Source organism: Ursus maritimus, unplaced genomic scaffold (assembly GCF_017311325.1).
Source record: "Ursus maritimus isolate PB19 unplaced genomic scaffold, ASM1731132v1 scaffold_26, whole genome shotgun sequence".
Taxonomy (NCBI): domain Eukaryota; kingdom Metazoa; phylum Chordata; class Mammalia; order Carnivora; family Ursidae; genus Ursus; species Ursus maritimus.
The window spans coordinates 24,086,888-24,108,618 of NW_024425119.1; the positions used below are offsets into that span (position 1 = coordinate 24,086,888).

Here is a 21,731-nt window from a genome sequence, read left to right on the forward strand (position 1 = left end):
ATAAATTAATTAATTAATTTTAAAAAACCCAATTCAGGATTATCCATCCTCTCCTATGATCAGAATTTGCTTGAAACCCAGTGCAACGTGTACCTCAAGGTATTATATGTGTCACTGACCAACCTTCTGAAGCCCGAAGCCTCTCTCATGAAAACTTCCCTGATCCCAGCAATTGAGGACAAGGGCAGCTATGCTGGGTATATGACCTTTTCTCATAGTCACAGTTGATTGGAGTAGGGAAGACACTTTATCCAAAGGGCCACCAGTCCAGTGATTCTTTGATTTGAGCAAACAAGATCTAAAAATAATGGACACACAATGATACAACCAATATTTTCCAAAGTTTGTTGTTGTGTGCCAGGCCTGTATAGCTCCTTACACCTCTACTCTGTGAGCACAGTTTGCTCTGAATGTCATGCGTACATGTGCGTCAATATTCACAATACCTTATGATGAAGTCACTCCTACTAAATCCAAACGATGAACTCAGAGAGTCGATCTCCAAACCCACAGCCCTATTATTGCCTTCTAACTGGGAAGGAATGGTTCCAGAGGAGCCGGATATATTTTTTTAATGAAAAATTCCTTCTTTCTTCCTTTCTTAATGACAGCAAGTATATATGTGTATATTTTTAAATGTTTGTAAATGCAATAATATTTTAAATATTATTTTAAAGAAAGATATCCTAAATGTCATTCAAATGGTAGGAATGACATTAATTCAGTAATCTTGGCCTTTGGGTTAAAACAGAATTACACTTAAAAAGAGAGGTCACTGTTTTATACAAATGTCATAAATTTCTCTGGACTATAAAATTAGCATAAAATTGATAAATGAACACACATCATAATTTCTCTACAGATGGATTCTACTTAAGTCAGGTAGACATAAAATGAAAAGGTTAATATTTACCCAATTTAAAAGGGTATTTAAGGAAAGGTATATCTAAGGATACCCATTAATTCTTAAATCAGGTTATAAATTTTGATTGAGAAAACCTTTTCATCACATATCAGTGGGCACATGATATCTACATGACTTCCCACTGGTGATACTAGCCTCCGTCATCGGGTTAAGGTGGTGTTTCCCAGGTTTCTTCACTGTAAAGTTACTCTTTTTTCTTTACATACTCTAACTTTGGATGTGAATCGCTAAGTCCAGTCCTCATGAAAGGGGTGGTTTGTTTACTATTCATTTTGAAAACATTTCCAACTTCTAAGAAAGATACAAAATCAGTGTGATAAATCCCCACATACACTTCATCTAGATTCATCCCCGATACCATTTTCCACATTTGCTTTATCAATTTCTTTGTCTTGCTCCTTCTACAAATATATATATATATTATTGTTATTCAAATTATTATCTTCTGACTTAACCATTTCCAAGTAAGTTGCAGACACCGTAATCCTCTATCCCATGTATTTCAGCATGTATATTCTAAGAACAGGGAGTTCTTACATAACCATAATTAAGGAATTCTTTCATCATCGATGTAATGATCAATTTCCGGAAATTTAACATTAATGAATTACTATTATTGAATCCATGGCCCAGTGTTTCTGCTTTTGTCTGCGATGGAGTATCTGGTCCAGCTCTCTTGCCTTGGGTATCACATCAGACACAATGTATAAAGCAAGTATCTTCAGACATTGGAGAATAAGCAGCACCAGGCAGAGTAGTCAATGCAAGCCTGCAATCAATCCCTGAAGGCAGGGAAAGGTTAGAGGTGAGCCTCATGAAGAACCTGGCTCCCTGCCTGGGGAAAATTTCCCTCACTGCAGCCTAGCCATCTGGATTCCAGGCAGAAAAGGGCAGTCCCTCTGAGCTGAAGAGGAAAAGATCGAGTTTGGGGCAGCTGAAGGGCTGGAGTCTGCAAGGCAAGGCCCCAGAGAGGCAGGAGCCGTGCAGTTTATAGAAACATCAGCATGAGTTTATGCTGCTACTTCCAATTCTAACCCAGCATTGTTAGGCTTTCCCTAGTCTCTCCTTCTCCCATCTCTGGCTCTCTTTTGGAGACCCCGTGTGAGAGCAGACGAGCAAGGTAAGTCACCATTGTCACTGTCAAATCTCCTAGCTGGGGAAAACTTGCCAGGAGAAAGGTGGGCAGAAGGAGGGACGTGGAGCAACAGCCACTTGTGTGAAACCCTGAGAAGTAATGATATAAAACCCAGGAAATAATGATTTGGTGAGAGAGTGCTCCAAGCATAAATAGAGATTTAGGGAGTAGACGATACCATATTTGCCCCCTAAAGGGCCAATCATGATATTTTCTAACCAAAATTCCAAGTTATTTTTTTTTTAAGATTTTATTTATTTATTTGAGAGAGAGTGAGAGAAAGAGAGAGCGCGCACAAGCGGGGTCAAGGGCAGAGGCAGAAGCAGACTCCCCGCTGAGCAGGGATCCCGACATGGGACTCAATCCCAGAGCTCCAGGATCATGACCTGAGCTGAAGGCAGACGCTTAACCGACTGAGCCACCCAGGGGCCCCAAAATTCCAAGTTATTTAATTGTAGTTTATTCTTCAATAAATAATTACTTCTCGCCACAGCTTCTTCATTCCTGAGCTCTTTCTTTTGATTCATTTTTTTGTTGTCTGGGGTCCATCTTTCAGTAGTTCTTTCAAGGAGGGTTTTGGGCTTGTTTTCCTTTGAGTCAATGATTCGCAACCTTGGCTGCCTATTGTAATGACCTGCGAGCTGGTGAAAAACCAGGGACTTCAGGCTATCAGCCCAGACCAGTTCAAGCAGGTTGTCTAAGAGTACGCTCCATGCAGCAGTATTTTTAAAAATTCTCAAATAGTCCTAATGTGCAAACAAGTCAATAGCTCTAATCTCAGAGAAATTACACTAACAGGCTCTCTTAGGAGGAAAAAAAAGTCCAAGGGAAGTTGCCAGCAAGGGTCAAAGAATCAGGCTGCGGTGAGAATCACTGCTTTATTGTCTCAGATTTGAGAATTTGGTTGTCTCTACACTAGAGACTCTTTGGGTGGGTTTTTAAAAACTGCATCACATTTTTGTTCCCCCAGAATTTCCTCTGCATAGCAATCACCTCAAAATCCGGTCACATGCGGATTCTGATTCAGTAGATATGAAATGGCAACTGAGGTCCGGCATGTCTAAGAAGCTCCCAGGTGATACCGGCGCGACTGGTGTGTGAACCACATTTCCGAACAGCAAAGGTACAAACCTTACTCCTCTGCCTTCCCTAGAGAATATTTCTAGGGAGGAATCGGAAGCTACCTGAACTTGACCTTTTTTTGCCTTTTGGGTGGCTTGACTCTTCTTCCTGGATGTCCGTATGATTCTCTTTTTAATCTTGGAAATCAGATTTAGTTAGGTTACATGTATTAACAAAGTATAAAATGAAGATTCCCACATTGATACTGCATTGGCTTCCAAACTTTTGTTGTTCTAGTGCCTGTGAGGCCCAAACCTACATCAGTTCCAGCTCTTTCTGAGGACTCCGTGTAGGATTGGCATGATGCCCGCCCTACACAATGGCTGAGATTTCTGTCGCCCCTTTCACGCATTCATTCCTACAATAAAATGCCCATCAATTGAGGTAACTGGAATTAGTTTGTTCCTCGCAACCAAAAAAACATTTATTAAAACAATTAGAAACCATAGATTTTAAAATATACAATATAAAAATAAAGATTGCATAGAATGCTATGTCAAAAAGCAACATGAATGCAAAAAAAAAATGTACGTACACTTAGGGTTGGCAGGAGGGGGGCAGAGAAGTTTTCCTAATTTCAGTGTGTTTCTTACAAGTCATTATTTAAACTAGATCAGCTGACAGATAATAAACAAGAGAAAAGGTAAAAAAGTTACAGTGCCAAAAAAGAAAGGGAAGAGAGACTAAAGATTCAAATGTGGTGCTAAAGGATTCTGGAAGACTTACAAGCAATTAAAAGCTGAAAACTGAGAAATAAGAAAATCTTTAAAAAATAGTAAGGCAAGATTTTAAACCCGGAGGACTATAAAACTCGTAAAACAAAAGTACAACATGGGCTATAAAATAAGCTGAAGGATGATTAGAGCAAGAAAATAAAATTCAAAAGGAAACCAGAAAGTTAAAGTGACTTGTTAAAATGAAAATAAAAATGAAGTCAGTTATAAAATAATTTTAAACAGATAAAAATTAAAAAATAAAGAAAGGTGGAAAGACTTCAGGGTAACAAGGAAGATATAGGATACGAGACACTTGTTTAAAACAGGAGAGGAGGATTAAAGGTAAATACAGTTAGATGATTTATATAGATTTAAAATTCCATCAAAATATTAAAAAAAAATAAAAAGTTTGAAAGTTAGAGGAGAAGAGAGAGAAAAAAATATTTTGAAACGTAACAAGGAGTAAGAAGGCTTGGTGCTTATTGTCTTTCCTCGAGATAATCTGCTATTGAGGTCGTGGTGTCTTTGGGGGGATCCCGAGGGGACAGAGAGCCACACACCCCTTGGTCATGGAGGCTTCCCCCTCGCTCCCCTCAGCAGGTACCAAAGGCCAGCCTCACCAGCAGTAATCAGAGAAGACAGACGGGAGGTATTAATACAGCAAACTCACAGCTGGATGGCACCAAGCTGACCCAGGAGAAACTCCCCAGTCTGCCAGCTGCATTCCCTCCTGGATTATCTCCTCCCGATTTAGCCCACGTTCAGAGTCAGGGGAAACTACTTTCTCTAGATTAATAACCTACAGAGCATCAAGTGTCAGCAGTTGTCTCATGTCTCTAGACAATTTTTTAGGAACCGTGGTACAGCCCCCCGATAAAAAAGGCATTTATTTAACACATGTCAACGGGGCATCTTCCTTGTCCCTGGCAGTGGGCTGGACTCCAGGAACACCGTCGTGCTGTGGTAACACAGCTCCCTTCACAGACGTCTGGACTTGCCACATGGAAAGGATGGAGGAATTTTGATAGGGGTTTATTTATTTCTTTGAGAGAGAGGGAGAACAGGGCGAGGGGAAATGGAGAGAGAGCCCTGAAGCCGACTCCTCCCTGAGCCTTGAGCCTAACAGAGGCTCCATCCCGGGACCCTGAGCTGAAATCAAGAGTGGGCCACTTCGCCCGACTGAGCCACACAGGCGCCCCGAGATAGTTTTACTACCCTCCGGATGACACAAAGGAAAGGGGTGGCTCTGAGAGGAGGGGCACCTTTCTTTCCTCCTGCAGCGGTAGGAAGGGAAGTGAGGGTGTGGGAGGAGGTAACTGGGAAGAGTGGAAGGTTTGAGGATATGATGTTCAATGGGCTGAATTCTCTTGATGAAGTAGGGGTTTTTCTGAGAGTGAGCAGTCTGGAGGCAAGCAGAGGTCTTGAGGTAAGTGGGAGAGAGAGGTCTGGGAGGGTCATACACGAAACTGGAGAAGGAGCTAAGAACAAGTAAACAGTCTGACACACAGCAGCGAGGGCCAAGCGCCAAGCGGAGGCTGGAGGTGGTGCCAGCATGAGTGGCAGGGTTTGGGCGACCAGGTGTGGGAGACACACACAGTTCATTACAATACAACGTGAAAAGTCCCAGTGTGACCAGGCAATTTACTGAGGCATTAATCTGTGTCTGTTCCAGTTGTATTTTCCCCTCCATCTATTTTCAAGAATGACTTCAGGGCTATCTGTGTCAGGGAAGTTGGGGGTTAAATTCTTGAAGAAAACCTCCCACCAGGCCTCTTCGAAAGCAGAGGTCGTGAAGTGACCTTCTTGGGGCTAATACTTTTACAGAGATGCTTCGTTTGTAATGAATAGTGTTTGGAAGTTGTTAAAAATCGTTGGCAACATTTGAAAGTAGATTTTACCTTAAAATGTAGATTTTAGCCTCTCCTGGAAAAATTGGATGGCCTGGCTATCCTGGGCTGCATTTTCATCTGGCTACAATTAGTTGGAGCTGAGTAATGTCGGCCTCTTGTAAGGGGTTAGAACACCACCCCCTCCACCCATTTCCTGTGGTCCTACCATTCCCTATGGTCCTCCACTTAACCAACACCACTCATGTAGGTTAACTGCCTGTCCCTAGAACCCCCCTCTCAGGTTGGAGGTATGTTAGGAGGAAGAAGTAGAAGCAGAAGCAATAAGGCCTGTGGGCTCCCAGGTCTGCAGTTCCTTGGTGTGGCAAAGACACAGAGGAGAATAGGGACCCAATGCCCCGAAGGTCTGGATCATTCAGCCGTGGCAAAGACTCCTCCCAGAAAGAGGCAGAGGAGCTAGGGACACCGAATAGCAACCTTGGACACTGACAGTTATCCAGGATGATCTCAGAATAAAGGGGTTCTTCCTCCATAATCGTGGTATCCCAGGTCCTCGTGAAATCCTAAAGCGGGTAAGAGTAGGAGAGCTCACAGTGACAGATTATTTTCCACCTGCCTTTGGGGACAGGGCTTGAAGTTACAATTAATGACAGAAAACAAGAACACACATCACTTCTTGCACATGCACGTATGTAGAATAAGATTTTAAACACCCAGATGGAGATTTAAGGAAAGGGCTAAGAGAACACAAAGCAAAGGAGTGGGTGAGGTTACGTTTTGACTAAGATCGTTTTGGAAGTTTTCGCAGACGAGATTTAATTTGAGCTGAGTTTTGAAGCATGAGTAGGAGGCCTCCAAATAAAGGCTATTTTCCTCAAGACAAACATTTGAGAGTACAAAGCATATTCAGGGACCTGTGGTAGTTCTGGGCAGCTAGGGCATTGGATGCCCATTCCTGGTTGCGGGAAATAGGAAACGAGATAGAGTAGAAGTGGGTGAAATGAAAAGGGAAGGTTTAAGCCTTCGTGCCTGTTTCCTGTAATGGGGAGTCCCTGGAGATTCTTTAGTATACGACTGTGCCGGCAGCGTGGCCGGTACTTGGGGAAAGGAAGACTGGATTCTTGCAATAATGCAGGTGAGAGATGATAAAGCTTGAAACTAGGACAATGATTGTGGGACTGGAGAGGAGGGTTTGGATTTCAACAGCCATTTATTGAGTGCTTACTGTGTGCTAGGTATTGTGCCTGGTGCTGAGCATACACTGGTAAAGAGACGATGCTTGCTCTTGCCTCGAAGAAGCTCATTCACCAGGGGACAGAGGTGCCCACACCTGGCAGAGCCGGAGAAGAGCGAAAACATCTGGGAGCTTCAAGCCCTGGTCCCATGTGTTGGGTATTCCATCAGGGGTGGAATTCAGAGGGTCCCACTCAGTTCCACGCAGGGTCAGGAGCCATCTGAGAGCTGACATACAAACCGTTTTGAAACTTGCTCCTGCTACTGGGCCATTGTAGCTTGTTCTCTTTAACTCGGCGGATGGAGAAATAATCAGAATATTTGTTAATTTCAAAGAAGGTATTTAAGTAAATAATTTTTTTAACATTATAAGTTGTAATCATTTAGAATAAGATGAAATTGATATTAACTCTCTTGTTAGGGGACTCAATGCTTTAATACCATATCTTATAATTTTATTGTGATAATAAAATTCAATCAAACTGCTCTGAGTCTTTTCCCATTTGCAAGTATGGGCTGCTAACTGCCTTTGACTCCTTACCACTTGCTGACATCTCCACGTCACGCAGTACCTGGAATATAGCAGGTGCTTAGTAAGCGCTGAGGAAATGGATTCATAATATGGAAGGCCCTATGAGAGGGCCTGTGCTGTGGTCTTTGGGTGAGATGATCAAGCTAAAGTGCTTGCCAGAGATTTTCATTCATTCACCCAGCAAGTATCTATTGAGAATTGATACATGTTTCTTTGTAAAAGACAAATAAATATTTACTTATTTACAGCCAGATACCATTCTTGGCATTGGACAAACAGAAATGGACAGAGCAAAGTCCCTCTTCATCCTAGTGAGTCAGACAAGCAGTAAGCAAATTATGTGTGTGTGTGTGTGTGTGTGTGTGTGTGTATCCATATACACCAGTATACACACACACTATGTCAGGCGTGATATGTGCTGTGAAAAAAAAATAAAGTAAAAATAAAGAATGATGGGGGGAACTGGTATTTTATATACGGCCTTTGGGCTGCTCAGAGAGGGCCTCTCTCAAAGAGTGGCATTTGAGCAGACATCTATAAAAAGGTGGGGATCTGGGGGGGTGGGGAGTTGGAATCAGCTATCCAAACATCTAGGGCTGAGTGTTGCAGGCAGATGGATGAGCAAGTACACATATTCTGGGTAAGGATCAAGCTTGTCCTCCTGGAAGACCAGACAAGCGTGGATCCAGGGGGTTAGGGAAGGGGGAAAGGGGTAGGAGAGAGGTGTGCGCATTGATGGAACTGGAGATTTATTCCTTTCACTGGGCATTTTTCATAAGCGCCAACTGAAAAAAGTCCAGTGCAGAGGGGTGCTGATCATCAGTTGTCACAGTAATTGACTGGCAAGTGCCTGGGACCTTGTGAGGTTTTATCACAAGTTTTGAGCACCATCATGGGTGATCAATTTGTCAATATGGATCACTGCTGTATGCCCGATGCCTGGCACATAGTAAGAGCTCAGTAAAAAATTGTTGAGTGCGTGTTTGAAGTCCATCTTTGTTTTTTCAACTTTCAGGATACTATTAATAACTAAGCTGTCTAGGACGTTATGCATACCTGTCATTAAAAGGCAAACAACAAAACGATGAATTAATCTTGTGCTTTGTGAACGTCTGTTAGCTTATAGCAGTCTGTCTCCAGGGTGGCACTCACTGTGCCCTTTACACTGGACAGTACACAACCACTCTATGATGTCTTTGCAAATACTGGCACCTGACCTGTCCAAACATTACTGGCAACGCCGGAGATCGCTTTCCATCACAAGACCAAAACCATATTTGCAGGAGGCAGTGGTGCTTCCCTACTTTTGTTACACTGTTGGGTATTTTCGGTTATCTAAAGGGCATCATGAAGTCCAAATTCCTCCACACTACTCATTTTAGATCATTTATAAACATGCATGTTTCTTGAAGTTTTACAAAATCAGCATGAACACTTCGAAAAGTGAAAGTGTGCGATTTGATCATTTTTTCTAAGGGATTTGTAAATATTCTTTTAGAATGTAACTTAAAAAGAAAAGCCATCCCTCAGCCCCTGACTCCATTAGCTTCCTTCACTCGACCGCACCATGCAGAATTCACCGGTGCCACAACATCACTTCTTTTACTGTACATCCTGCACGGAAAGTCCCAATGTATTTTATCACAATTAACTAAATCCCCTAGTGCTTAATCAGTGGGAATTCAATTTGCAAAACTGAGACCAATGAAAGATGCAAAGCCTCCACCAGGCTGGTTTGCCCAGATCTCTGGTCTAGCCGACCAGAGACTGGGTCTCCCCAGTCCCACCGACCGCCTGCGGTTTCTCCAGCAAGACGTGGCTCAGGGACCAAGGCAGGACGCGGTCTGGCCCTAGTCCCGCCGCGGCCGGGTGTGTCAGCCACCTTCCTCCCCTACCCCAACCCCCGCCCCCGCGCCTGGCCCGTCACTTCCCCCGGCCGGGGCCAGCCCAGGCTTGAAGTCCCCGCCCCAAGGCCCTCCCCGGGCGGCTGTCGACCTTCCTCTAACCCGCGCCCAGGCGGGCAGCTCGGAAACTGCTGTGTCAGAATGGTTCGAGGAGCCCGGAATGAGAGCCAGCTTTAATTTGGGAGGAATGACTACCCAGGGCCGGCCGGCTACGACTCAGCAGGGAAGACTGTGTCGCAGCTGTTGGGAGGGCGCGTCCTCAACCCCACCCGACCGCCCCGCCCTCGGCCCTGCTGTCCTCCCCCGGGCCCGCCAGCCTCCCGCTCCTCCCGCGCCCGCGACTGCGGGGCGGCGGACGTGGGGGCTAGTGCGCACGCGCGGAAAGCCGCGAGCGGGCGCCTCCCCGCCCCCGCCCCGCCCCCTCTCACGTGCCGCGCAGCGTGCGCCCGGGCATGTGCGGGCGCACGTGACAGCGCCGCGTCCGGCTCCGGCTCGCTCTCCCCGCGCGGCTGTACTTTGAACCCCGGCGTAGGAGGGGGAAGGGGGGTTGGGGAGGAAAGCTGGCCGGGAGGGGACCGGAGGGGGAGGCCGGCCTCCGGGAGAATGATATCATCCGCAGATTTATCGCTAGGCAACCTAAGAATGCTTCTCTCTTTCCAATCCTAGAGCTCCTTGAAGATTTCAAGGCTGATGACATTATTCCCCCCTGCTTTAATTCTCCACCAAGCAGCGCTCGTGTGGCGACTTAAGGAGCTAGAGTTGGTTTACCAGTTTTTAAATGAGTACGTTTCAGACACAGAGCTCAGAAATAGATCCTTCATTGCGCCTGCTTGCTTCTGCAGAGCTCTCCAGGGGTGCGGGCATACAGTCAGGTTTCTTCACCTGTTCGGTCACATGAGGATCACCCAGCTAGCTAAAGTACAGCTATGCAGACGAGCCTTGCTTAACATACTATACACTCGAAAACCAAGCCCTGCCTAAGGTACAGGGAAGCCGGTGTCTTTAAAATGTGGTATTATGGGATATTTTCTGACTACCCTAAATAACAGGTGTACAGGAATTGGATCCAGGTCGAAGTTCTGTGAAAACTAATTTTCTCAACACGATGCTGAACCCGCAAAGTCGCATATGGAAGCAAAGTTTATTACAGGGCTATACGGTGGACACTCAATATTTCAGTTGTGAAACATTCGGTATTCTAGGTATACACATGTGCATACCAATATGTACAAGGCTTCAAATTGAAACTAGCTAAAGTTTACAACACCCTAAAAATATCCCATGTAAAAACTGCAACAAATCGCCCTCTTTCCTACTTCCTCAATTCTAGTGTTCTTTCTGTCCAGATTCATAGTTTGCTTTGATCCCTTCTTTCGTGGAGAGTCTTTAGAGTGCAACCAGAGTCACATAGGTAGGAGGGGTAGAGGCAGAGGTGGAGATCTCACCAGATTATGTGGGGACTTCCAAACAAAAGAGGGCACACTTCTGGGTGTCTCCCAAATTGAGTAGACAGCGGAATTGTATGGTTCTTTGTAGGGGGCCTTGAATATTGTGTCTTCAGAATTTTTGTATCTTTAATTATTGCCTGCTCTATGCCATGTTTTGGAAAGGCAATACCTGACCATCTTTCCTTTCTCCACCAACACCACATACTCTGCCTCTCAGGATCTCACGTGGACTAGCTCAACTCAGGTCATGAGCAAAGCTCAGACTGTCCCCTCCTCGTGAGTGCTATGGGGTAATAACATAAAGAGCAGTGGACTCAGAACCAAAACGTCTGGTTCCAGTCCTGATCCTGCCGCTTACTGAGCTACGTGACCTTGGACTAGTTGCTTGCTTCAGCTTCCTCCTGGAGACTTTAAAAAATAGACCTTAGGATTCCTTGTTTCCCTCTAGAACTGCTCTCTTTCATTTCCCCTTCAGGCCCTGAATGAAGAAGATGGATCATCATGCCCTTACTTGAAGGAAAAGAACTCACCCTTCATTTCTTCGGTAAGACAGACAGATGGTTGAGATGAGACCAAGCTGCTTGTAAGGTACTAGCCCCCCTCTCCCCACCTTCTGCATTAGAAATTACGCTATAAATGCTGCCCTTTGCAGTAGGAAACACCATGACCCCTCAGTCCCAGCTCATGGTTCAGGTTCTCAGGAGGAGATGATGGTGAAAGCCAGTACAGCAGTCAAGTTCTAAAGAGACTGAGAAATTAGGAAAGCAGTGCTGGGACCTTCGTCAAACATAGCCAATTAAACTCCTGGTGCTCAGCACAGAACTAGACTATGTCAGAACCTTCTCCTTGGAGATGGCCCCATGGACTCATTCACCTGTTCATTCTATGAAACCCAGCTACAACTCTAGGCCTCTGACGCATGCAGATGAAGGTAGCACCCCTCACCCCCTAGTATTGTATTCACCTTTGTATGGCACTTAGTATGCTGCATTGTAATTTATTTTGGTCTGGGTCTGTCATCCCCACTAGACTTTGAGATCTTCGGAGATGATTAATTTTTGGTTCTCCAGCACTATCATAGCACCTCACAGACAGCAGGAGCAAAACAAATGCCTGTATCTCCATACCCACCGTTTGAATTTATAGGCTCACAGACAAAAGGAGTTTGTTGCAATCTGTAGGGAGTCTGAAACCTCTTACCGGAAGCTCTCTGATGGGTGTGTCTAAATTCAGAGCAGCATCTGGGCCTGCACACCTCCATCCCAGTTCTCCAGAATGCTTTTGCTGGACCTGCCACCCAATATTTCCAAAACTCAGAGGTGGAGGAAATTATACACCAGAAGCAGGGCTAGAGTCATCCATGAATCAAAATACTGAATCCGTTTTCACTAATGGCCCTTGGTCTCCTATTCCTATCAGTCTGAGAAAAAGAAGTGTTAATCAAATAAAATAATTTGTTTCGGTTGTGGAAATGCCTTTATTTTGTGGTTAGTTGTGGAATAAACCATTAGCAGGCTGCTTTTTTATGTAATAAAATAATAAAAAATATATAAAATATTTGAGGGCTTTTGCCTAAGTGTTCTGATAGTGAACATTGCTGAGAACGTGCAAAGTAAAAGAAATGAAGAAAAGAAAGGTTGTGGGAGAAACGTGTTACTGATTCTACAAGCTCACACAATTTAGAAAAGTGCCCCTCCGGTACTTCTGTTAGAGCCTATTTATTCTAATTTTAGACACATTTCAAATGGGTGTGGTTTTGGTTAAATGGTTTCCCAGGCCACAGTAAGTCAGAGATAGCAAATTAGATAAGAGTTGGAGGCAGGCACTCTGATACAGCAAGAAGTGACAGCTGGCAGCCTGATCATGAGTAAAGAGACTGAAAAACCTATAAAAAGCAGATATAAGAACTCAAAAGGAATTTAGCAGAGACGCCAGTATTCCCAGGTGACATGCATAGTGCAAAAGTGATGTTTATCACGGTGACCCTGGTTTATTGAGAATGGATAGCTATGGAGAGGGTATTTATGGCTAAGACATGTGTAAGACACTTTAGGGCACACGGGTAACATATTTTAGTAAGCTTTCCCCTAAAAGAATGTAAGGAAAAAAGAAAAGATAAACAATATTGGCCCTTGAACATAGAAGCTTTAGTTTTCGGAATCATTGTTTCATGGGGCACATATCATTCCCTGAGGCCAGATAAATTGGGCATCACTGAATTCAGAATTTTAAAATATCAACTTTTAAAAAGGTATAGTTTTACATTTGTTCAGAGTTTCCAATATGGAATCACTGAACTAGTGCAAGAAGCCCAATTATAAGCCAAACGTCCAACTCCTTTCTAGGAGCCTGTTTTTAAAGTACATGCTAACACGTTTTTTAGTATAAATCTCATCCTGATCACAGGAAATATGTGATAATTTTCTGTGTAAATTAAATTCTATGAAAAACTAGAACTTACATTGGACTTTAGCATACACTGTATATCCATTTTGAGCCGGCGTAAAGCAACACAGAACAATGGGTATTGATCTAAGGGTCGGATAGATCAAGAATTTTTGTTTAATGAAAAACATCAGATTGCTATCTGAAGTAAAAGACTATTATCACAATAGTACAGCCAAGCTTTTGGCATTATAATGGCCTTGATTGGTTCATGAGGGCTGTCTATTCATTTCTGTCTAAAGGCCTTAGTATGTTTGCCCAGTCTTGCCTTCTAAGGATCTCAGAACTGGCAATCGCCTTCCATGGGGAGGTTCAAGATTGACCTGTGACATATTCGGAAATAGGCTGAGGCTTCTTTTACACACTTTTGAACAAATCTCAGATGATGACCAATAACCAAATTTATGGCCTGTATAGCCAATAACAGAACCAGATGAAAAATAGTTTTCACCAAGATAGGAACTAAAACTCCAGTCATACTTTAAATAGATATTAAAATGTGGGTTCTGGTGCCTTAGTTCTTTGCGGGGAAAAGACCACTTATCAATTCAATATAACATTTGCTGAGAAATGTATGTATGCAAAATCAAGTGGCATTAATACTATACGTATAATGTATGTATAAAAGCATCACTAGCTCATGATTCATATTTGTCTTAAGTTGAAAAATCACATATATTACAACACATTCTGGCTAAAATTTCACTACTGCAGCTATCTGACCATCCTTAGTGAATCATCACTGGAGTCATTATTCCAGTATTTGAATTCATAAAATAATCAATTACCAAAATAAAAATTTTCAGATGCCACATAGACAATATTATTTTGCAGTTGTGTCCTCACTAACTTTATCTTATTACCATGTAAGTATATAGGCATTTGGACTAAATAACTGACCTAGAAAATCTGGCCCAGCCCTAAGGTTTTTTACTTTATTATACCAAAATTATACAAATGCTAAAACATTTATTGTTCTTTGATTTACTTTAAATCTTTTTTGGTTATGAAACTAATATTTATTACACTATGGTCTTAAAATGTAGCTCAAAATATTTAAAATGCTACTTTTTCCCATTGCTCTGATTTAGACAATTATCTTTCTAAGTTCAATAAAATGCTCAAAAATCTTACATAGTTTTCAAATGGTAATTTTCCCCCTTTGTTCTTGTGATTTATTTATGACATTTCATGAATGCTGCCCAATCAACTTCATTTTATGCGGTCGAAGATGCCATAGTGGGAGGTAGTGTACTGACTGAGGGATGCAGTAGGTCTGTCCCCTTGTGCTGGCTCCAGGCGGCTGTTTGTTTGGTCCTAGGAGGATATATGATATCTCTGGGCTTCATGTTATAAAGTGCAGGGGGCTGGACAAACTGACCTCTGAGGTTCCTTTGGCTCCACATTCTAGGACTTGCAGTTTGGTTGCCGTAAGTCAGCAGAGGGAGCACTTTTTCTACATCTCATAAATTTTGACTATTATTTCAACACCTTTCAAAAATCAAGGCGTTTGTGAAGAACGTTATTGAAACTAAAAATTGACAATCCTTCACATATCAAATCACAAATTTGGTTATGAATCTGAGAAAAGTCTACAAATAATTATTTCTTTTCCTTGAATTCCATGATTTAAGTCCCACAAGAGAATTCTTTTATAAAGGTTAAGGAGCTAAAAATACAAGAAGAAGTTAAGCACCCCTAAGTGGCAGTGTATTTATACTGGACCTAGTAAAGGAGAAACACCAGACCATACAAAAGTCTATCAGGAGTCAAGATGAGACGTGAAAAATTCATCAATCAAAAACATTAGCAAATTGGGTCTAACATAAACAGACCACGCAAGTGACTGGTAGGTTTTTCTTTTGCACTTTCATTAAGATACATTTGAAACAAGTAGGTAGACACAGCCAGAGCTTGGAGGCTTGTAAGAAATTGGAAATGTGTGATATCAAGCCAATGACAAAGTATATCTGAGAACGTTAATAACTTTCATCCCTAAATTCATAGATACCTTAAAACTAATCGAGCATGTCTTTTTAATTATTAGACAATCTCATATCGTATATTAAAGTTTTTATTCCTTAGTAAGAATTTTAAAATCACAAAATAGTGTGGCAATATTTAGGTAATAGAATTTATGGAGTGCTGAAAATACTAGAATATAAAGATAATTTCTAGTTTATCTTCACATACTAAAATTTTCTAAACCAGCTGGTTTCTTGCAGATGGTATTTATTTTTTTTTAATAATTTAAGACAGCATAAGCTTGTACCAAGCATAAGCATTGTAACAAAAGTGCAACTTTTCAGCAAATCCTCCCCAAAAGATATTTTAACTCAAAATATCATTAGCACATAGTTTCTCCCTACAAAAATAGCATGTCAGACATCATTAATTGGATGTATTAACAACTATGTACATAAGAGCCACCTTGTAGGCTAAGAGTTTAACGTTGTTTAAACACAGCGTTTGAGGCAAACAGTAGCAACAGCAGCAGCAAATGCACCAAACTGACTAAAAGACCCAGATATGTTCTTCACTTATAGTCAGACTGTTGTGTCTCACCCCTTACATAACATTCAAGTGAGATTTCTCACCGTGCTACCTTGGCAACAAACTAAAAATATCCAGACAAGGTCTTGGTTTAAGCCTTATTAAAAAAGCTTTCTTTGTGATTATCTGGTATCTGGTTTGGTCTCCAGAAAATACATAGACTTGGAGATAGGAAGGCCTCACAGGGCTTCATTCCACATCTTTACAGCATTTCCAATCAAAACTGACCAGTTTAATGCTTTCCTCCACTTTTGTTATTTAACAGAATATAGGATAAATCATTTTGGATTTGTTTTCTTTTTTGTTTTTAAGTTCAGTGCACATTCCTTTTTTTTACAGCAAGATTATAAAAACTTAGGATCATGGTGAGTTAAATAATGACAAGGTGGAAATAGATTATATATATATATATACACACACACACACACATATATATGTATATATACATATATATATGAATGCAATTAAGACACGTCAATTGATTCACGGTCACTTTCTCAATAAAGTGCTAGAAAATGTACCAAGAATGATTCTGGCCTTCCTCATCCATCTCCTTCCCTGACTTAGTTCTGACAATGGCCCAACTCCGAGTCTCTTTAAACAAGAGCAAGTTACTAAGGGATACCATTCAAACCACTTCAGAATAGGTTGCAACGTAAGTGACTGCATCCTCACTTCCTCTTTGAAAAATATATGCCTTTAAAAAAGCTGAACATTATAAAATACTGAAGAGTAAATTCAATTCTAAAAGATCCTCATTCTGTTTGGAGAAAGCCTCCTAAAGCAGGTGGGACAGCTCTGCGGCAGGCAGATAGTAACTACCCGCTGGCTTTTGGAGGTCAACTCCTCGGCCACCTTTCCCCGACCCTGGTTCAATCAGCTCACCCACAGAGCACACCCTTCCTCCAGAATTAGGTTCTATAGTTTAAAAGATAATGGAACATGGCCTAAAGGAAGGCAAAACTTATTTGGGCGAATTCTTTAAAGAACAAAGTATCAATATCGCAGAGGTTCTTTTATAGCCGGTGGGGGAAGAAAGGGATGTTAGTGTGCGGAGGGTGGGGTGGTGAGGGTTGAGCAAAACAGGAACTCCAAATGTACACAAAACACCTGTGTTGTTTTAAAAGCCTGTCGTGCATCTATTACACTTCCTCCCTTAAAAACGTTAAGGGTGTTTTAACTTATTATTATTCCGTGTGAACCCTCGTCCTGTCTAAGAAAGGGGGCGAGGATTCAGTGGGTTTCCTTTCCTGGCTGCGAGGGATCTTCCTGAGCAGAGCTCTCTGGGTTCCCGGGCTCGCGGGCGCCGGCGAAGGACAGGTGGGTGCGGCCGTGCGGGTGCGGGGGGTGCAGCGCCCCAGGGGGCGCCACCTCGTGCGGCAAGAGGGTCGCGGCGGCGGCACTGGCCTTCTCGGGAGGGGGCGACAACACCGAGGACAGGCAGGGGAAGGCGGCGGCGGCGGCGGCTGCAGCGGCGGCGGCGGCGGCGGCCGCTGGCGCTGGGATGCCGGGGTACAGCAGTGGGAACGGGGCGGCAGCCGCCGCCGGGTACAGGTACTTCTCCAGGCCGCTCTTGTCCAGGAAGGGCTGTACGTAGGCGGCGGCCGCCGAAGGCGAGAGGAAGTAGAAGGGCAGGCAGAAGGGGGCCGCGGCGGCGGCTGCGGCGGCGGGCTGCGCGAAGGGCGCGCCCCCGCCTCCACCGAACGCCACCAGCGAGCTGAGCAGGGCGGCGTCGGGTCTCAGCAGCGCTGCCGCGGCGGCCGGGTCGGGCCCCAGGAGCGCGGCCGCCGCCGCCGCCGCGCCGCCCCCCAAGCCGCCGCCGCCACGGGAATCCAGCTTCATCCTCTTGGGCGCCGGCGAGTCCTCCCCGGGGGGCTCCTGCTTGATGGTGACGCGGCCCGCCCCAGAGCCTTTGCCCTTCTCGCGGTCAGGCCTCGCTTCGGCCTCGCCGCCGTAGCCGCTGTCGGTGTCCGTGTCGTTCTCGGCGGCGAGCTCGGCGCTGGGCTGAGTCCGCTGGATGACCGGCACGCAGTGGGCGAGGGGCTCAAGCTTCTGCCCGGCGCGCTCCAGGCAGGGGGCGGCCGCGGACCCTGCGGGGGCGACGGCCGAGGGCGCGCCCGTGCCTTTGCTCAGAGGGACCTGTTGAGTCAACAGCTGGGGGGTGGGCAAGAACTGGGTGGCCACGGCGTGCAAGTGGTTGATCAGCTGGACACACCGCTGCTCCCTGGGCGTCCAGCTCTCAAACCGGGAGAGGTATTGCAAGACTTCTTTGGCGCATGTTTGAAATCCCGAGTGGAACGCATCCAAGTCGGACTGAATGGGCGATTTCAGAGATCGCTCCCCTAGGATGAGGAGGGGGGTGGGGGTGGGGGCAGAGGCATAGAGGCAAGAAGAAAAATACCGACGATAAAACATCTGCTTATCACGTGGGCCCTACATTGACTAAAGTGATCTCGGTTTTTCCTCTGTATTCGGGTGATATAATCCACCGGTTGCCGAGGGGGGGGTGGCGGGGGTGGGGAGCAGGGGGGCGCTCTACTCCCAGCTGAAAAACCAAGGTGGAGAGCGCAACCGCCACTTTAAATAAAAATCTGATTCCTCTGAGTTCTGCTGAAAGCCTCTAGGATGCTTCGGGAAATGGGCACTTTCCAATGAAGGGGAAGTATAGGCAATTTAACAAATGAGAGTGAGCCCGTAGACCCAAGGAAGGAGGTGGGGGTGGGGGCAGAGTCCTAAACACTGCCCCTCTGTGGGCTGCCGGGCGGCATCAGGGTGGGTTGGCCTCCCTGAACTGACTTACCATTCTGTAAAGCAATTATCTTCTGATGCTGCTGCTCGGTTAAGGCTGTTAAAGCTTTTAAGTGTTTCAAAGTTAATTCCAAGACTACCGCTTTCTCCAGATGCCCCAGAGTCTGCAGTGGTGCAAAAGAGAAGGGGGCACTTGGTTATTTAAAAACATACATTTGGCTTGACTGGCTCTCCAATCAGCACAGCAACTTACACCGACACTTTGAAAGAAGTACTATTCCTATACTTCTTCAGCTTTCCAGAAGACGGGTTATACATGATTTCTTGCCTTCAGCTGTGAGCACCTACTCTTGAGTTTGTGGGAAACTCTACACTACAGCACAAGTTGTAAGGCATATGATATTTACATTTATTCTTATATCTCTGGGAGTAGTACCAAGCTATTAACACGCCCTTGGAGAGCAGCAAAGAATGAAAATGTGCATCTTACTGTCAACTTCAGATGTTCAGGCAGTAAATCTTTCAGCTGAGCAATGCATTCATTAATTCGATCTCTTCTTTTCTTTTCTATTAATCTGTGCGGTAATTTGTAGGTATCCTTAATATACGACAATCATGGAAGAAAGAAAACAATAAGCTACACATTTATTGGATAAAACAATAACCCTCCCCCCACAGAAACCCCCCGTATTATGTGATAAACTATCCCCAAGAAACCTTTTCCTCTGGACTGTTCTGAAATGCAATTTGAATTCAGGTGTGATGTTTAGTATCCAGCAAGCCACTTAAAATTCACAGTTGGGGAAGCTCTAGGGCTGGAATATATTTGCGGGCAGAGCTTCGCTGTGAAATCAATGGCCCTAATTAACTATCCTAGCAGGTTATGAGGAACATCGGAAACTTACACTTACCTTGCTATCGTCTCGCTTCATGCTCCTTTTGGGCTTACACATATACAAAGAGGAATAGTCCAGTCTGCAAAACAGAAATCAGCATCAGGCACCATTCGGGGAGGGGCACTGCCCTTGCCTGCTCCATACCACTTTCTGGAGAAGAAAAAAAAAAAAAAAAAAATCAAACTGAAGCCTAGACAGATATTCGCAAGGGTGCGTGCACCTTACCCTATAAAATCTCTATGTTCCAGTAACTGTCTCTCTTGCAAATGAGGAATTCCTTCGTCCATGTTCAACCGCGGTCCGTTTCCTCTGTTTCGATTTTTGGGGTTCTGTTCTATAATCTGTGGGACGATAGCTTTGGGAGATCTTGGGGGATCTGTGCGTCTCCAGTCTCTCTCTCTCTCTCTCTCCCTTCTTCAGTGCAGTGTTGAAAGTGTGAAGCAGTTGGTTCCCCCCCTCCCACCGCGCTCGCTCTCTCGCACACACGCACACACACGCACGCACACTCGCGCCGGCCCCAATGCGCTGGTAGTTTGCTCTCACTCCGGGCAGTGTTTGGCCACAGGGCACGCGCGTCGCCGGCCAGACCAGCACCCAGCTCACGTGCGGAACGTACCATCCGCGGTCCAGCCCGGAGGGGGGCGGGGGAGGAGGGGCCGGGCCAGGAGGGGGTGTCGGGAGCAGGCTGCGAGGGAAGGCGAAAGGCAGGAGGGGGCGGGGACACCTGATCAGGGCCACCGGAAAGGAAAAACAACTTCGGCCAAGCTATTCATCTTCCCAAAGGCGTTGCAGTCCGCTGGGGGAGAGGCGGGGGAGGAGGCGCCGGGGGTGTGGGACAGCCAGGGCTTCCTCGGCTCGGAAATGCTACTCCCTCAGTTCGTCCGTCATTACGGTGCAGGAACGTGAACGTGGCTTTTTGCTTCGCCACCGACTGCACTGGTGGTTTGGACCAGAGAAAGGAAAGAGAAAATTCGCGGTGGGTAAACTTCAGTCCCGAAGGAAAATTTGGAGACTTGTTTGCTCAACGCTCAGTGGCCTGGGGGGACCCCTTGGCCCTGGCTGGAGGTTGCCCCCTAATGGGGCTACTTGAAATCCTCTCCCTGAAGGATGTAAAATAAAATGTAGTCACTGGGTCAGAATGTCGCAACCCAAGTGTCTTTCGGCGACACGGTGTCCCTGGGCCACCCAAACTTCCCGCAGCAGCCGGAATTGCGGTGCCACTAATCACAGAAGCGGATGACGACGTTTGGGGCCTCTGGTGCTCCCAGAGGAACGCGGCGGGAGGGAGGGGGGAGGAGGGGGTGGCACAAGAGGGGCTACCGCGGAAAAGCAATGCACCATTATCACTCGCCAGCTAAACTCCGTCGCCCCTCTTCCCCTCGGGTGGTGCTGCGTGGTTCTCCCCCCCCCCCCCACACACATACCCAACACCTCCCCCTGCCTTGTGTGATAAGCGACGACGGGAGTGTGCAGAGCCCACGTTTACTACCGCTGGCACCTCCAAAGCCTCCCTCCTTAATCCTGTCTCAAACGGGTACCAGCACAGGGCCAGCAACGTGATCCGACCTGCCGCTGCTGCCACATCACTGCACGGGGAACCCGTGCACGCGCGCGCTCGCCCTGTAGCAGCGGCGCCCGGCGCGGGGAAGCACAAGCCCGCACGAGCCGGGTTACCTTTCCCCAGAGCCATCCCGGGAGCATGACTCACTGCTAGCGAGAGTTACCAAGAGGTGCCCAGAGATGCGCACTGCCCACGCCGCCTGGCGCAGCGGGCGACCAGGGGCCTTGGGAGGCCGGGGGGAAAGCTTGTCCTGCGGGACTCCCAGGGCTCCCGCCCCGCTGCTGCCGCTACTCGGCTCTGCCGGGGGTGGAAAGGAGAGAATATATGTTGATTTCTCTTATATAAGTAGATAGATGGAAAAATCAAAGGTCTTTCCTTCCTGCAGCAAGAGAAAGGTTCACGTTCTCCTGGGTTATCCCCGAAACCTTCATTATTGCCACCGGCGCATGAACCGAGGGGAGAAGTACGCCGAATGAGCACGCACAGGGGCGCAGCAGGGACTGGGGCCGTCGCTACGTGTCCCCCCGGCCCGCCCCGCAGAGCGCGGGTTCCGGGGACGGATCTGGGTCGCGGGAAGCAGCGGCTGGGAGGCGGTCACGTGTCTGCGGGAGTCGCGTCTCCTCCCAGCCTCTTGGAGCCGCCCGGGCCGCGGCCGCGGCGCGCGCT

General features: G+C 45.8%; 2 protein-coding genes across 2 annotated transcripts in view; one reads left to right on the forward strand and one right to left on the reverse strand.

The window, feature by feature from the left end:
* Positions 1 to 15,519: 15,519 nt before the first annotated feature.
* On the reverse strand, positions 15,520 to 20,084 carry BHLHE41 (basic helix-loop-helix family member e41). The gene is made up of 5 exons (XM_040642265.1): positions 19,730 to 20,084; positions 19,520 to 19,583; positions 19,099 to 19,206; positions 18,661 to 18,772; positions 15,520 to 18,202 (listed from the first exon to the last, which is right to left on the reverse strand). The coding sequence occupies exons 1-5, from the start codon at positions 19,789 to 19,791 to the stop codon at positions 17,094 to 17,096; spliced, it is 1,455 nt and encodes a 484-aa protein (XP_040498199.1). The 5' UTR covers positions 19,792 to 20,084; the 3' UTR covers positions 15,520 to 17,093.
* The window catches only part of SSPN (sarcospan), a 108,590-nt gene continuing 103,903 nt past the window's right edge, over positions 17,045 to 21,731 (forward strand). Inside the window, exon 1 of the mRNA XM_008693144.2 lies at positions 17,045 to 17,180. The gene's annotated coding sequence lies outside the window, so the exon portion shown is untranslated. The remainder of the gene's footprint in view (positions 17,181 to 21,731) is intronic.